This window comes from Erythranthe guttata, chromosome 4, assembly GCF_056151865.1.
Source record: "Erythranthe guttata isolate IM_541 chromosome 4, IM_541, whole genome shotgun sequence".
Taxonomy (NCBI): domain Eukaryota; kingdom Viridiplantae; phylum Streptophyta; class Magnoliopsida; order Lamiales; family Phrymaceae; genus Erythranthe; species Erythranthe guttata.
Genome location: NC_142536.1, coordinates 18,379,447 through 18,396,369, shown reverse-complemented (window position 1 = coordinate 18,396,369; position 16,923 = coordinate 18,379,447). Strand labels below are relative to the sequence as shown.

The following is a 16,923-nucleotide window of genomic DNA, read 5'->3' as shown; positions in this document are numbered from 1 at the left end:
GAACAAACACTTAGTATACGTCAAGTTTTGGCTCTTGATGCCAATTGAGAGAATTTATGGCCCCGAATTCGTTCAATACAGAGATGTTATCTGAAGTGTTATGACACTTGAGAAAACATGCAGCGGAAATATAAAGATAAAAGAACAATACTCAGAATTAAAAATGTTCACAAGTAAAGACTTGTGAACTTGCCCTTTACAGGACGAAAAAATATATTAAAATCAGTATTCCAAGAATACAAACAGAAGAGGTGCGAAAACTTCTTCCTTATGAATGAATCATTCTCATGATCATTCTTACATTCAAATCTAGATACAAAAAGAAAAATATTAAAAATTCTAGATTTCAAAGATGTACTCGTGAGGAGTACGTAAAGAACTTATGAATGAATCACTATCTTGATCATTCTTACAACCAAGTCTAGAAACATATATACTATACAATCTTGACTACAAAGAATGTACTTATGAGAAGTACGTAAAGAATGTACTCATAAGGAGTACGTAAAGATTGTACTCATGAGGAGTACAAACGATCGATTCTAAAACCACTCTAAAACACTCATGTATTCTTTTCAGCTCTCGGTTTTTTATTTCGTAGAATCGATTAAAATCAATGAGTATTGAAATCGGTATTTATAGACATTTCAAGCTTCCACTCCTCAGCCCATGATCTGCAAGAAAACCAACCACAAGAGCACTCAAGAAAATGGGTTAGTGGGTTAGTTAGGAAGTTAGAATAAAATCCACAATTAAATCCACTAAGCACTACTTAGCCCACTAAGTACTATACTTAACCCACTAAGCACTATACTTAACCCACTAAGCACTACTTATTACATAACTAAAATTTAGTTTAGAAAATAAGAAAATTAAAAACAAAATGTGGAAATAATCCACGTGTTTCATAATCAATCATGAACCTAGAATAAAAATTCAAAAACTGCCATATAATATGAAAAAAATCGCCGCGTTGGATTTGTTGTGCCGCCGCCGTGCTTTGGTATGAAAGGAAGAGGTGTTGCTAGGATGGGGGCGGAATCCGGTGAATTAATTAATTTTGCTCGTTGAAGAATTGTGACCGTTGGTGCCGCCAAACGACGGTGGTTTTCTCGTCGAGGATTTTTGTTTTGGAGATGTACGATGACTATTTCTTCATCTTACCGCCGACGAATTTCTCTGATGATCGATCACCCAAAGCTATCTGGCGGAAGTTTAGCGCCACATGTGGATCGGAAATCTTAAGAACCACACGAGCGAGAGAAAGACTAGCAACCAAAACTTTTCTGGCTGGAGCATGATTGTTCCTGAGAAATTGAAGGCCTAAGCGAGTTTTAAGAATTTGAAAGAAATGAACCCCTATTTGTATTGTATAATATACACATTATTCCATTGTAACGAGCACGACTAGACTAGATTTTTTATTAGCAATTACGAATTTTGAAAATAGTTAAAAAAATATTATTGAATAAGTAAATATATAAACTTTGTTTAAATATAATAAAATAAAATATCATATTTCAACTTGTCGAATCTCTTTGAAGTTAGAGACATGCAATGTAGAAGATTACTAAAAAATGTAATGATTGCTGAAGAAAAATTATAAGAATTTGATAGAAGAACCCAATATCTAACTAATTATTAATGGTCTAAGACATTTCATTACATAAAATGCAAGAATAAGTGTAAAAATTGCAACAAATACTTAAACTATGTAAAATAATATAGTTATTAAATTGTTGAACTATTTATATATCCTCTATATCATTTAATATTGTGAACAACATAAATATAAAGAATACAAAACATTATTTCGGACCCCTTATTTTCAAAAAATCAGGGACCCGAGACGACCTTCTCTCTCGCCTATAGTTAGAATCAGCCATGAGCTGAAGGAAATCAATCACTTATGACTAATCCTTGTCCCTTGAGGAAATCACTAGGTCTTGTTTGACAATTAGAAACAAACTAAAACCGAAATTAGAGTTCTAATCTACTATTTGATTGGTACGTATTAAACTTATTTAGCTTATATATTATTATAATATATTATATTATAATAAATATATAATCATAATTATTTTCAAAATCGCGGGCACAAAAAATTCAAAATTTCAAAAGCTAAAATAAAATAAAATACCCCCACATGGGGCCCACAGTCGGTAATCCACTAATCCCCAAAACCCTTTTCCCCAATTTCCCCCCTTTCACTTTTGTTCTTGAACTCATAAAAGCTGGCCCAAAAATTTCAACAATTTCGTCAGACGAAAGGAAAATGGAGAAGGAAAAGGAAAATGAATCCAACAGCTCGGCTATCCAACTGAAGGGAGTTCCCATCCATGGCGGCGAGTTCACTCAGTACAACGTCCTCGGCAACCTCTTCGAAGTCCCCTCCAAGTACATCCCTCCTATTGCTCCCGTCGGCCGCGGCGCGTATGGTCTCGTTTGGTACTCTCTCTCTCTCTCTCTCTCTCTCTCTCTCTCTCTCTCTCTCTCTCTCTCTCTCTCTCTCTCTCTCTGTTTTGACTCGCGCGCGCGCGCGTGTATGTGCGCGTATCTGAATTTGTGAATTTTGGGGTGGATTTTGTTTTTTTTTAATTTTGGTGCAGCTCAGCTACGAATGCTGAAACAAAGGAAGAGGTGGCGATTAAGAGAATCGCGAATGCGTTTGATAACAGGATCGATGCGAAAAGGACTCTGCGTGAAATCAAGCTTCTTACGCACATGGATCACGAAAATGTTGGATAAGCTTCTGATTTATATATTTTTTTCCCCGATTTTTTCTGGTTCAGGATTTTATTAAATTTAGCTTTTAATTTGGGGATTTAATTATGATGTAATATTTTTTTTTTAATTCCAATGTAGGTTATTAAAATCAAGGATATTATACGGCCACCTGATAAGCAGGATTTTAATGACGTCTACATTGCATATGAATTAATGGATACTGATTTGCACCAGATTATATGCTCTACACAGGAACTCACCGAGGACCATTGTCAAGTAAGTTCGCTACGATAATCGGTGAATTGATCTATTCGATTGTCCCGAATTCACTTTTTCGTTATCGGTTTCTTAACCGAGATTCCTATTATTGTTAAGTGATTTCATGTGTATAGTTATCTTGTACACGTTTGTCTTCTATAGTTTTTACCTGTGAAATGATATACGATCTTAGTTTATAACATGCTTACTCCTCTTATACAATTTGGTAATAATCTTCCACAACTTAGTTAATGTTCACATACTCGTCTTCTAGTTAGACTCCAGTTGTGTTGAAGATGGTAAGTAACTAATAATATAAGTGCTCTGTAGGTTTTTCATCCTCGTTGTCTACATGAAAAAGAAAATCAGAAAAACAAAATTGTTTGAATTTCCTTATTTTTCCTCGAGTAAACCAGCCATACAAATGAAGTCCTTCAAATTTATCTCTTCTTTCTGTTTTCGTCAACGAATTCTAAGACAGTCTAGAATGCATTCGGATATAAATGTTGTCGACTGGAGATTTTGTTTGGCACTGAGAGAATGACCTTAAGTGGATATCGTTGTCTGGACAATGATTGCTGATGAATTATTTGTTTCTGAATGTTGGGTTCTTTTCTCCAAACAATGCATAATTGCAAAATATAACCTCTGTTTTTTTTGTTCCCTCTGAAATAGAAGTTCGTCTTTTGTTTGTGATGTTGGTTGACTGATATACCTGCTGTAAATAAGATAGATTGAGCCGTTCATATTCTTTTTTACTCCTAAACATGCTAGTTTTCACAGTTACTAATGTTTGCCTCGACACTATACTGAGATAGGCTTTTCCTTTCTGTCAATATCTGTAGTTTTTATTCACTTTTCCTATCTGTCAATATGCCTGAAACAATCATTTTTCTGCATCAAAATACTCTTTTTTTTTCTTTGATATTTGTAACTTAAATATTACGGGGACCTAACCGTTTATTGCATTTCCAGTATTTCCTTTACCAGCTATTACGAGGACTTAAATACATACATTCCGCCGGTGTTCTGCACAGAGATCTGAAGCCCAGCAATTTACTTCTGAATTCTAACTGTGACCTGAAGATTTGCGACTTTGGACTTGCAAGAACCAACTCAGAGACAGATTATATGACTGAGTATGTTGTCACCCGATGGTATCGAGCTCCTGAATTACTGCTCAACTGTTCAGAGTACACTGCAGCAATTGATATGTGGTCGGTTGGTTGTATACTGATGGAGATTATTAAACGAGAGCCTCTTTTTCCTGGTAAAGACTATGTTCAGCAGTTGGGCCTGATAAACGAGGTACTTTTTTAATAGTATAAATTATCTATATATATCCATCAATGTTAAATTTAGCAAAAATAAAACTTTTTTTCGAAAAAAAATATGGAGCAGCTACTGGGTTCGCCTGAAGATTCCGATCTCGGATTTTTAAGAAGCGACAATGCTCGGAAATACGTAAAGCAGTTACCCGATGCGCCCAAACAACAATTTTCTCAAAAATTCCCAGATATGTCACCTGTCGCAATAGATCTTGCAGAGAGAATGCTCGTCTTTGATCCAGCTAAACGTATTACTGGTAATGCCCTTTTGAATTTTATTTCTATACTTCGAGAATTCTAACATTTACGCATCGAATTACTGATAAATGGTTTTTTAATGGTTGAAAGTTGAGGAAGCACTGAATCATCCGTTTTTATTGAGTCTTCACGAGATCAATGAGGAGCCCACTTGTCCGTCTCCCTTTGTGTTCGATTTCGAACAAGCGTCGTTGAGCGAAGAAGACATAAAGGAGCTAATATGGAGGGAGTCTCTCAATTTCAACCCGGAATAGATTTCGGAGCCCTGGTTTTCTCGTTTTTCTTTTCTTTTCTTTTGGCTGCCTATTCGTTTTTGTTGGAGTGTAAATAGATGATTTTGGTTTGTCATGCGTGGTTTTATGTGTTGTAAAACATACATTCATATATAATCTGTGGATCACAGGTATATTCTTTTCAGCCACAGTATTGTAATCCATTTCACATTTTTGTACCTGTTAAAGAATCTTTAAGTACAAGATTATTAAAGTGTTTTTAAATTTTTTATTGTGTACGGTTTAATTTATTATCGATTTTTTTATGAACTAGAGTGTCAATTTTACTATACATCCGATAAAACCTATACGGGGTGGAATTGTTACCGTTTATCTACATACACTAATATGGGTTTTTGTGTTCATAAATATAAATATGAACATTTTCTTTGGGGGGTAATTTCCAACATTTACCTACTGAAGGGGTTTTTTTGTAAGACACTACATAAATGAGGGAGTGGTTGTAATTATCCAAACATAAGGTATTGTTTCGTAATTTAAGCTTACCTCGGGGTCTGGCAGTAATTTTCTTAAATATTTGTAACATTGATTTAGCCAATGGAGATCGCTGAGCAAAGCACATAAACAATAAAGATGAAATTTCTGCAGATTTTGAGAAAAGCCGCAACTTCTCCACAAAATCGGCACAGAGTTTCTTCGTTTTCTGCCAACAATGGGCGGCGCTTCTTCTCTCACCTCCACTCCCAACCTCCTCCCCCGTACTCACTCTACTTCCTATTTTGCTTTTTTTTTTTCTTCCACACACAACACACACTTGTAAATGCCGTATTCCGTATCTTAATAAATAAATTGAAATCGTCGATTCCTGAATTTTTATTTGATTATCAATTAGATTATCAATTAATTGTCATTTGATTTTCATCACAGCAGCGCGTCCTTCGGAATAGCGTTTGACATTGATGGCGTGATTCTGCGAGGCGAAACTCCAATCGGCGGCTCTCCACAGGCTTTGAAAAGATTGTACGATGACTCTGGTAAAACCGTAAATTCGTCCGCTCCTTTTTTTTTTTTTTTTTTTTTAATTCTGATAAATCACCCGTTTTCATTAACTGTGGATTCTGATTGTAATAGGAAGAAAAAAATCATGAAATTAGCAATATAAGGTTTAATTTTGTATGTTTCACTAACTCGAAGTTGTTTCTATCTTATGGCGCAGGTAATATGAGTATTCCCTATGTTTTTTTGACTAATGGTGAGTGTTGAAAGAATTGTGTACCCTACTACATTCTGTTTCATGCATTTTTATTTAATTAATGTTTTTAAGTAAAAATTCGTGATTACATTTATAAAGAAATCAAGCTGTAGTATGGATGATCATTAATTTTAAAAAAAAGTTTCGTAATTTTTATATTAAGATGTTTATTCGCAATCTATTTGATCGCATTTGTTCGTCTTATCTGGATGCGCTTATCAGAAGGTTTATTGCGTAGATAAAACTCGAGTAATAAACGTGAAAGTGATTTTCGGTGTACTTACAGGAGGTGGTGTGCCTGAAACAGAAAGAGCAGCAGAGTTGAGCAAATTATTGAGTGTTCGTATTTTAGCCTCACAGGTCAAACTTGCTTATAAGTTGCATCTGTGAACAGCTTGTTTACGTTCTTCGAACTTGGGAAATATTCGATCGCTTTGGTGTTAACAAATTCTCGATACATTACCGGTGCAGGTTATACAGGGGCATTCACCTTTCATGCAGCTAGTGAATAGGTACTACTCTATTGCATGTGTTAGATTTAAATATACCCGATTTGTGGAATTTGATGATTCCTGGTTATGTGTTGATCGTAACATATGCCTTGAAGGAAGGAAAAGTAAGAGAAAGAACGACATTTCTTGCTCGTTGCATGCGTAAATCAAACGATATTGTGTTTCTAAATTAGGGATTTCATTTCTTGTTTAACTAAGTTTGAACGAAAACCATTTTCTTAGAGATATCGTATAGCTAACTAGTACTAAGATGTTTTAAGCAATTAACTCCCCCGAGCTTGTTAAACACGGTACAAGTGAACTAGTGATTAGTTATGCGTATAGTATATGTACCACTTGTTTCGAATATACATGTGATTTTATTAATGAAAGATATTACGTTAAACAATATTTTTTTTAAAGATTAAAGCATTTATCTCTCTAAGAACTATAGATATTTGCTTATCTTGTCTTCTTTTTGCAGATTTGAGAATGAACTCATTATTGCAGTCGGGAAAGGAGAACCGGCAAAAGTGATGTCTGAATATGGTTTTAAGTATGCTATCCTTCTCTTTTTTCGTTTTTGTTTATTCTTGTATACTTACTTGGTCAGGATGGTCCAATCTTCTTCTGATTTGTTTATGTCCATAAATTTACAGAAATGTTCTCTCGTTGGATGAATATGCATCTTATTTTGAACATATTGATCCATTGGGGAAATTTAAGAATTCAACAAGTCAGCTGGCTGGTTGTAAGAAATACTCTTCAAAAGAAACAGACAGCGAAAATGGTCCTCCTTCTCAGAGAGTGGAAGCTGTATTTATTGTTAGTGACTCTGTCGATTGGAGCCGGGACATTCAGGTGTTTTTTCCTATCTTAATACCGTAATATCGTCTATTTTCAATTAAGATTTGTGTTTAGCATTAAGTTTCATGCACATTTTATAAATATCCCCTCAGTAACATTTAAAAATAAAAGGTAGTATGGTACTTGTTCTTTCCCGACGAATAAGAACATATGTGATAATTGTTTTAAGTGGTTGAACATGACTTTATTACTTTTGAATTGGTTTTTTATCAAATGCAATTAAATCTCGAAAATCTTACCAGATGCAAACAAATTTCAGGTTTTGTGCGATATTTTGAGCACCGGAGGCCTTCCTGGAAGAGAGATTTCAACCCAACCACCTCTTTATTTTGCGAACGACGACCTCTCTTATCAAGTTAGTTTGCCTTTTTATATATCGGCTTATATTGATTTTGTTCATCGATTAAACTATTACTAATTAACCTGTGACAAAGGTAGGGTCTATTTCCCACTGAACGCCTTGGCATGGGTGCTTTCAGGATCGCCTTAGAATCTATCTACAACAGGTAATGCTTTCAATTAGTATAAAGTTGTTGTAGTTCCATTCCGATTTTTTTTTTTCTTTTTTTTTTTAATTGTTATAAAATTATATGCAGAGTTTACCCCAATGCTCTGGAGTACACATCTTACGGAAAACCGAATCCATTTGTATTCAAGAACGCCGAAAAGATACTGATGCAAAGTATATGCCATCCAATTGAAGGACAAAATCCTCTGAAAACTCTATACATGATAGGAGATAATCCCCTCGTAGATATTAAAGGGGCTCAGCAGGTTGTTTTTTTTCTCAAATCTCAGCTAATCAAATTGCTTCTAGTTTCCTATATATTTTTTATTTATTTATAATGAAGATACACTATTGATTTATTGCCACAGGCGGGGCAGCCTTGGTTTTCGATCTTGACGAGGTCCGGGGTTTTCAAAGGGAAGGGGAATCACCCCGTTTATCCAGCAGATCTGGTAATTTATACATCCAGCTTGTTTAAATAAAATTTCTTGATTTGAAAATGAAATATTCGATAACTTCGATCCATTTTAAAAACTGTTCTCTTTCTTGGCCAAATGCAGGTTGTCGACACTGTGGAAGAGGCAGTCGATTACATTTTGAGGAAGGAGACACTTCAAACCTGATCATCGTTCCAATTCCGGACAAGTCCGTTAATGGGGAGTACCTTCTTTTATTTAATTTCAGTTTAAATACAGATATTTTTAGACCCTAATTTAGTAGATTAAATCCCAATTGATTTGAAATATAGCATTCATATACAATATTGGCAAGTGCAAAATCGTTTTCAGGCTCTTATAGTAAGAAACGTGTTTCACTGGGTTCTTAAAATGTGGGACCGGGCTTTTCATAGATATAGGCCCAATACCGATGTGCCTAAACAAAGATCCAACTGATTAGGCCCATAAATAACGGATGTATTTTTAAGTTTTACAGTTTCTGGGCTTTCATTATATTTTTTTATACTTTTGAATTATTTATTTATTTATTTATTTAAAGAAGCATAAAATAAAATTTAAATTAGATTCTTATTTCCCCCCCTTAATATTTCCTTCGAAAATCCACGGAAATGTGTATTATTTCACAAAAAGTCAACCGTCATTCCAGATAAATGAACCCTACGGAGGAAATTTTTAGAACTCGGCCCCGAGGGAGACCAATTCTTGTAACATTGAAGCTCTATGTTTTTCTGATTATTAGGGGTGAGAACGGTTCGGTTCGGTTCGGTTTTAGCCACAAACCGGAACCGGAACCGAAGTGTTCGGTTCCTACGGAACCAAAAACCAAACCGATCGGTTTCTAGCGGTTCGGTTCCTTCTCGGTTTCGGTTCGGTTTCGGTTCGGTTCGGTTCCTTTTCGGTTCATAAAATTCTGGGTTCGGTTTCAATAATGGTTCGGTTTTTCGGTTCGGTTTTGAGCTCATTTTGGCCCGAAAGTCAGCCCAAAAACTAGCCCAAACGTAGGCCCAAAAATCAATTGAAATTTATCCAAGTAAAAAAAAAAAGAAAAAAAAAAAAAATATATATATATATATATATATATATATATATATATATATATATATATATATATATATATATATATATATATATATATATATATATATTTCGGTTCGGTTCCTCGGTTCGGTTTACTACTTGAAAAACCGAGTACGAACCGAAATTTTCGGTTCACAAAAAATTGAAAACCGAGTATGCGGTGCATACTTCGGTTCGGTGCAATTCGGTTCGGTTTTTTCGGTTTTCGGTTCGGTTCCTCGGTTCCTCGGTTTTTTTTTCTCACCCCTACTGATTATATATAACATACAACTCAACGGACAAAATATTATGTCACTCTTCTGTAAACATTCTTTTTTTCTCTTTTGCTTTATTGCATGTCTCGAATCCTCGAGAATCAGAAAATTACACACGGACTAAAATTTAATCACCTGCTTGGGTTGACTTCCTAGCTTTCCAAGGGCCTTATCTAATGCAGTGGGAAATTCATCAAAAGGACACAGCTCCATGCTGCAAAATTGGCAAATAGAATAACAATGTTGCAACATTGGCATATATATATATATATATATATATATATATATATATATATATATATATATATATATATATATATATATATATGATGGGGAAAAACGGAGAGAAAATAGATCATACTCGTATTTCAGTTCACCACTCCGTGTTAGACTCAAAAGGTAATCAATCATATCCCTGCACTCTTTCGCTTTGTCGGAGGTCATCCATTTCTGTAACCAGAATCCTCTCAAGGATAAGTCCTGCACACGTAGATAAAGAGGTTATATAAATTATAATACAGATAATGCAAATTAGGAATTTTTAAAGGCTCGAATAGCAAAAAAGATGCGACAGTGTTCAAAAGTACCTTGAATATGAAAGATGAAGTGGAGACGGTGATAGGTTTCTTTGACATTCCACCATATGTAACCATAGTTCCACCATTCCTATTGAGACAAGAATATTAAGATTTCAGCCAACTATGGTTACATATGGTTTACACAAGGTTCAAACATACTATATTAAGCCTTACTTGAGGAATTTTAGAACCGAAGAAGCAGCATTTCCACCGACACAGTTAAATCCCAATGCTGGTTCTGGTGTATCCGCCTGCAGACGGTAATATGTGAATCAACGCAAATATATTGAATCTGAAATTGAATATTTGTGCCATTAATTCAGAAATTAATGATAGTTTGTAAAATAATACCAGAAGACTTTTCAAATTTTTAACTTCCAGCTGGCTCTCAGTAAACACTTGATCCGCACCGAGTTTCTTGAGCTTTTCTTTTACTTCATCAGATCCCGCCCTGAGAAAGAGTATTTTATATAACGTGAGATAACTTCCTGCACAGTATATTCCATTCTCGAATGACAGAAAACCTATATGCTACTGTGGCATGTGAGTACGAGACAGTCTGTCATACATTAACACATGTAAATAAGGTCGTGAATTATGGGGTAACTAAAAGTACACCTGTCTCTGATAATGTTGATAGAGTGGATGCCTCGAACACGTGCAAGCTGAATGATGCACTGCCCCACAATGCTTGTAGCACCATTCTGAACAACAGCATCTCCTATTTCAATTAACTAGATTAAAGAGACGAAGAGGAAAAGATGACTGAAGAAACGCTAATTATGGTACAAAAGGTACCTGGTTTTAGATCCACAAAGTCCTCGAGCATTCGCAGGGCAGTCAAAGGGTTTACAGTTATAGTGGCAGCGTATTCCATTGGAGTGCTCTTATCAATTCTATGCCACACATTTTGCCCTTTGACAACATATGTCTGCCATGTACCTGATCAGAAACAGCTGTCACAGATAATGTCGAGCGTAAAAATCAGATATGAAGGGCTTTAACTAAACCTTAGATTCTCCGATCTTAGGTGGTACTTATAAATAACTGGTCAGATAACCATCTCCAACAATTTCAAGAACTGCTTATTAGTGTTCCCTCTAAGTCTTGTCCTTCGTATAATTACTGACTAAAGTAATCGTCAGGATAATCTATCGTCTATTTTCTTGAATTTGCAGCTAAGAATATCTAAAGCAAGTTTAATAATTAACACCAAAGGGTAAGCTAACACTCTGTGAATCGGCAATTTAAGGGTGTCTCTCCATAGCCTTATACTTGAAAAACTGCCATTTATGCGTAGTTATGTTATATTTGCTGAACCAATGCTCGCCTTTTTTTCTGGATGCACTTTGTTTGACAACTAACTTCAAGCACGAATATTTTCTCTGCACTACACTATAAATACTCGGTGTTTCCCAACACTTCTCCCGTTTTCTACGTCAAAAAAAAAAAAAAATTCAAACCAAATCATCGACAAACTTTGAAACTCATTTTAGAAAAAAACGAGAATTTTTATTCGAGTCCTTTTGAAATTCATAGGTACACCGTACACCTACCTGAAGAAGGTGGAGAAGGTATGACCCAATCGCCTGGAAAAAGTCCCTTAACAGCAGAGCCTACAGAATGTACCTCTCCTACACCTTCATATCCACCAACAGCAGGAACTGCCGGCCTCACCGGATATACTCCTACATTATACGAACTTTTAAAACTTCCGAAAAAAAATAAATAAATACAAATAATCATTTTTTTCACATTATAAGCAACAGAGGAAAAACACAACAATATCAAAACATTTAATTTGTACACTCTCACTTCATAGTAAATGGCAGCTAATTAGGGCAGAATAAACTAGTGAAAATGGAGTAATCGACACTAACCTTCGATTCGATTGATATCGGAGGGGTTGATTGGAGAAGCGAGCATTCTGACGCAAACGTCGTCGTCCTTGATCGGAACCGGAGGCAGTTCTCTCAATTTGTAGACGGCGTCTGGCTGCCCATGCTCCTCGTAGACGACGGCCTTTGACGGCGGAGACACGGAGGTGGAAAATAATCGGAAGGTTTTATTAGGGAGGCGGAATATTGTCCACGGCGGGGGAATCGACGGCGTCCCTCCGTGGCGGTGGAGCGCGGTTTTCAGGTGAACGAGCCTCACTGCAGCCATTTGATTTTACTGAAATTCTATTATCCCCAAATGTTCCGACAATTTGAAATTGAATAGAAATAGGGCATTTAGCATTCTCATATAAACGACGGCGTTTCGATTCGCCTGTTATGGTAAATTACAAACACCCCCTGAGGTATGGTCCATTTACAAAAAAACCCTTTGTTTGGATAATTACATCTACCCCTCAACTATAATTTTTTCTTACGCCTCCACCCTTATGTTGTCAAATTCAACATAATCATCTAGATTTCGTGCAATGTGCTCTAGTTTGTACTCGTTTTGTGTAAAAATACAGTTTCTGATGCACCACAATCTGATATATACAAGCCAAAAAACACATATTATGATCATCCTGCTTCAAAATGTAGAGTTCGAATGGGATAAAACGGATACACATGTGATAATATTCCATATAATCTTGAAGATTCCACTAAATTTGAGGAGTTGAGGGGTGGTTGTAATTATCCAAACAAGAGGGGGGTTTTCGTAATTTGACCAAACCTCAGGGGTGGTTGTAATTTACCCTAAATCAATTGAGACAACTAATGTCAATCAATTATGCCCTTCCTAATTTATAAGCGAGTCAATTGAATTAAATCCCCTTCTTGATTTCGCGTTAATTAACTTAATTGACTCAATTGATTTACAAACGAGTAAATTGAATTAAATTAGTCGGCTCAACTGATTTACAATTGAGTCAAATGTATTTTAAATTAGTTGACTCAACTGATTCTAAATTAGTTGACTTACGTAAAATCAGTTGAGTCAACCGATTTTCAACGGTATTTTTGCATCGAGAGTCCATACAGCTCTCTATGTACGTATCAAGGCACGTGTTACAGGGCGAGGATTGTCGTTCTTTGAAAGCTACTCTTTACAGATCATCGATACTTTACGTCAGAAAGAGACATCCGATTCTTCATTTGACGCCTATATATATTCAAGATTGCACTATTTTATTAGAGTTTATTTTCGTCCTATTTGTTTGGTTTTATTAAAAGGTAAAAGGCAATCATCTTGCCGATACACTTAATCAAATGGACGTCTCGAACCATGTTGATGGTGATATTCTTCATTTATAAATTGGAAACCATTTTTTATTTCGAAAAACAAAATACTCCATAAAAATCTATATGTAGTTAGATATAACATTAGGAGGTGATAACATAATTTACTTACTATTATTTGGTCTAGGGTAAATGGAATTTAAAAACATGGTAGTAATAATCAAATGAAATAAACCTCAAGGGAGGTATGTGTTCTTTTCTCCAAACTAGAAGGGGCAAACTGCAATTACACTCAATCTTATAGGTGTAATTTACCATATATATATAAATATATAAAATTGTGGAATTGATTAGAGAAAAGTGGAAAATTACAAAAGAAGTGCACTGCCCCTCCCTCTGTTTCCATTTCTCACCTGTTTTCTTCTCTCTCTAAAAATACTCTTCATTCATTCTGCAAATCCTCCTTTATGGGCTCCGTTTTCTGTCTGTAGAAAGCGATACGCCCATATATGTATATCTATATCATCGAGAGAGAGAGAGAGAGATAGAGATATAGAGAGAGAGAGGCATGGGGTGTTTCTTCTGCTCCGGTGAATCGTCAAGCTCTAAGAAACAAAACAGGAAATTGAAGAATGACAAGAGCGATAATCGTTGTAGGAGAGACAATCGTCCACAAACCCTACCAGGTGTGAACGATCGAATTTTTCGAATCGAACGCTCTCCTTTTTTGATTCAGGGTTTTAGAAGACGATCCGTTTTTATATTTTTTTTTGGAATTTCGAACGTGCGTTTCAATTTTTGTTTGCCCCCCTTTTTTTTTCTCTTCTTCTCACGATTAGGTTACGATTCACGAATTGATTAATTGTTCGGTTTTTCTCTAATAAATTTACGAATTTTTGGAATTTTAATTTTTGGATTGCCCCTTGAATTTTTGTGCAATGTGTGTGTGTGTGTGTGTGTGTGTGTGTGTGTGTGTGTGTGTGTGTTTCAACGGTTCATCATTTTCATATGTATTAATGTTTTTCAATTGTTATTTAGACACTCTGAAGAGCGATGATCACATAATTGCTAATCAAGCTTCTGTTGAAGTCTCCACAAGAGAATCAAATGCTGGTAACAACAGTCCAGATCATGAAGGGGCCGATGCCCCCAAAGCAAGGACCTTTAAATTTGCCGATTTAGTCGCCGCTACCCATAATTTTAAGTCGGAAAATTTTCTCGGCGAGGGTGGCTTCGGTAAAGTTTATAAGGGTCATTTGCCTGAAACTGGTGAGGTCAGTTATATCTCTCACTCTCCCTCTCCATTGATATATATATATATATATATATATATATATATATATATATATATATATATATATATATATATATATATATACATTGAAGGATTTACATTCAAGAAACGGGTTTGAAATGCAACGTTATGCGTATATCTTTTGTTTTCTTGTGAATCAATTTTCGAAATTATATTTTTGTTTGGAATTATGCAGGTTGTTGCTGTGAAGCAGCTCGATCAAAATGGAGGCCAAGGGATTAGGGAGTTCTTGGTCGAAGTTATAACACTAAGTATGGTTAATCACCCTAATCTCGTTAAACTAATCGGCTATTGTGCCGAAGGAAATCAAAGGCTCTTAGTCTACGAGTTCTTGGCTCTAGGTTCTTTAGAGGGCCATTTACATGGTAAATTAATTTGCATTTCACTCTTACTCCTATTTTATTATGCTATACTTGAAAATAAAATGAAATAATAGTTACTTTAATTTTTTTAATTTTTTTTTCAGATATTCGGCCAAATAGAAAGAGGCTGGATTGGAACACGAGAATGCAAATAGCAGCTGGTGCAGCACAAGGGCTAGAGTATTTGCACGACAAGATGAAAACGCCAGTTATATACCGTGATTTGAAGTGTTCGAATATTTTGCTGGGTGAAGGGTACCACCCTAAATTATCGGATTTCGGTTTGGCTAAAGTGGGCCCGTCTGGAGACCAGACACATGTCTCCACGAGAGTGATGGGTACTTATGGATATTGTGCGCCAGATTATGCGATGACTGGTCAACTCACGTTTAAATCGGATATATATAGCTTTGGCGTTGTTCTTCTCGAGCTTATTACGGGGAGGAAAGCTATTGATAATAGGAGAACTGGTTCCCAGTCGAATCTTGTTGCATGGGTAAGCATATTTGATTTTAAACTATGCTTTTATATATTAGAGTTTATTGCATTCTGTGCCGCTATGTTGTATCGAATTGCTAAAAAACTCGGACCTAAAAAACTCTCCCTGTTATAAATATTAACAAACAACCCCCTATGATGTATTTTTTTTAGCAAAGAATCCCTTAATGGTGAGTTTGTAGGGGTAGTTTGCTAAAAAAAATTGAATCTAGGGGGTGTTTGCTAATATTTATAGCACGAGGAGTTTTTTGTAATTAGAGAAAACACAAGGGTGCTAAATGCAATTAACTGCTATATATTAATATTTAATTAATTTTGTAAAGTTAAGTGGCTAATGCTTGTTGTATCTCGTGATGATCTTTGTGATGCATATGTTTATGGGTTTATTGCATTATATTCAACAACCCTGCATTTAGTGTAATTGTTAAAATACTTCTCGTGTTATTAATATTAGCATAAACCCCCCTTTGATCCAATTTTATCAGCAAACTACTCCCCAAAAGAAAACCATTTATGAGTTGCGTCTTAAAAGATGCATCGTATGTTTTTTTGCTAATATTTATAATACGAGAGGTTTTAGCAATTTGATACAACACGGGGGTGCTAAACGCAATAAGCTCGTATTTTTATTCATAGTTCCGTTAAGTTAGTTGTAGATCCTGTAGTGGTGCCCGCTATGTCTACGAAGTTATTTTCTGTTACACATCCTGTTATTATTTTAAAGTGGAAGAAAACATAGCAATACGACCATGTTTTTATCGTTGTTTTTCGTCTCTTTTCTCTGATAATTTTTTTCTTTTTTTTTTTTGCAGGCAAGACCGTTATTTAAGGACCGGAAAAGATTCCATGAAATGGCCGATCCAGCGCTCGAAGGCGAATATCCAGCAAGAGGATTACACCAAGCTATAGCAATTGCTGCAATGTGCGTACAAGAGCAGCCAAACATGCGTCCACTCGTCGCTGATTTAGTTACAGCTTTGAAATATCTTGCTTCGCAGATATACGATCCGAATATCCATCCCATTCAAAAGAGACACTGAATTAAACAGGAAAATACACTTTTCTCTACTTTTTTAATTTATTTTTTTAATTTTTATTTATTTATTTACGGGGTACTAATAGAGGCTAGAGTTGCATCCTTAACTTGAACCATTGTATGTTAGCTACTCTGGTTCTGTTTTATGGGATGTTAGTTCTTTCTGCAAGTTACCAAAAGCTGACTCTGTATTTATCAGATTTTGACTTTTGGCTTTTTTTATGAGCAAAATTCATTTTTTATTTTA

The 16,923-nt window shown here is 35.5% G+C and overlaps 4 protein-coding genes across 6 annotated transcripts; 3 read left to right on the top strand and 1 right to left on the bottom strand.

The window, feature by feature from the left end:
* The first annotated feature begins 2,205 nt into the window (after positions 1 to 2,205).
* Positions 2,206 to 5,068, top strand: ATMPK13 (Protein kinase superfamily protein). The gene is made up of 6 exons (XM_012972453.2): positions 2,206 to 2,448; positions 2,610 to 2,739; positions 2,866 to 3,003; positions 3,961 to 4,293; positions 4,387 to 4,570; positions 4,662 to 5,068. Exons 1-6 carry the CDS (start codon positions 2,276 to 2,278, stop codon positions 4,823 to 4,825), a joined length of 1,122 nt encoding a protein of 373 aa, XP_012827907.2. The 5' UTR covers positions 2,206 to 2,275; the 3' UTR covers positions 4,826 to 5,068.
* A 332-nt stretch (positions 5,069 to 5,400) lies between these two features.
* LOC105949142 (mitochondrial hydrolase YKR070W) lies at positions 5,401 to 8,854 on the top strand. 2 transcript variants are annotated; one of them, XM_012972420.2, is made up of 12 exons: positions 5,401 to 5,562; positions 5,735 to 5,838; positions 6,021 to 6,056; positions 6,343 to 6,416; positions 6,528 to 6,568; positions 7,032 to 7,103; positions 7,207 to 7,408; positions 7,674 to 7,769; positions 7,853 to 7,920; positions 8,011 to 8,188; positions 8,291 to 8,374; positions 8,483 to 8,854. In XM_012972420.2, exons 1-12 carry the CDS (start codon positions 5,438 to 5,440, stop codon positions 8,543 to 8,545), a joined length of 1,143 nt encoding a protein of 380 aa, XP_012827874.1. In that variant the 5' UTR covers positions 5,401 to 5,437; the 3' UTR covers positions 8,546 to 8,854. The 2 variants fall into 2 exon arrangements, with proteins under 2 accessions (XP_012827874.1, XP_012827873.1); XM_012972419.2 differs by having other exon boundaries at positions 5,732 to 5,838.
* Positions 8,855 to 8,966: 112 nt separating this feature from the next.
* Positions 8,967 to 12,556, bottom strand: LOC105949143 (Polyketide synthase, enoylreductase family protein). 2 transcript variants are annotated; one of them, XR_016030940.1, is made up of 10 exons: positions 12,170 to 12,556; positions 11,846 to 11,977; positions 11,088 to 11,231; positions 10,908 to 11,010; positions 10,641 to 10,740; positions 10,464 to 10,540; positions 10,299 to 10,377; positions 10,073 to 10,191; positions 9,708 to 9,925; positions 8,967 to 9,108 (listed from the first exon to the last, which is right to left on the bottom strand). XR_016030940.1 is itself a non-coding variant. In XM_012972421.2 (9 exons), the coding sequence occupies exons 1-9, from the start codon at positions 12,453 to 12,455 to the stop codon at positions 9,832 to 9,834; spliced, it is 1,134 nt and encodes a 377-aa protein (XP_012827875.1). In that variant the 5' UTR covers positions 12,456 to 12,556; the 3' UTR covers positions 9,707 to 9,831. The 2 variants fall into 2 exon arrangements, 1 of the variants encoding a protein (XP_012827875.1); XM_012972421.2 differs by lacking the exon at positions 8,967 to 9,108 and having other exon boundaries at positions 9,707 to 9,925.
* A 1,257-nt stretch (positions 12,557 to 13,813) lies between these two features.
* On the top strand, positions 13,814 to 16,922 carry LOC105949194 (putative serine/threonine-protein kinase PBL7). The gene is made up of 5 exons (XM_012972485.2): positions 13,814 to 14,151; positions 14,504 to 14,739; positions 14,956 to 15,145; positions 15,247 to 15,638; positions 16,453 to 16,922. Exons 1-5 carry the CDS (start codon positions 14,034 to 14,036, stop codon positions 16,678 to 16,680), a joined length of 1,164 nt encoding a protein of 387 aa, XP_012827939.2. The 5' UTR covers positions 13,814 to 14,033; the 3' UTR covers positions 16,681 to 16,922.
* The last annotated feature ends 1 nt before the right edge of the window (position 16,923 follows it).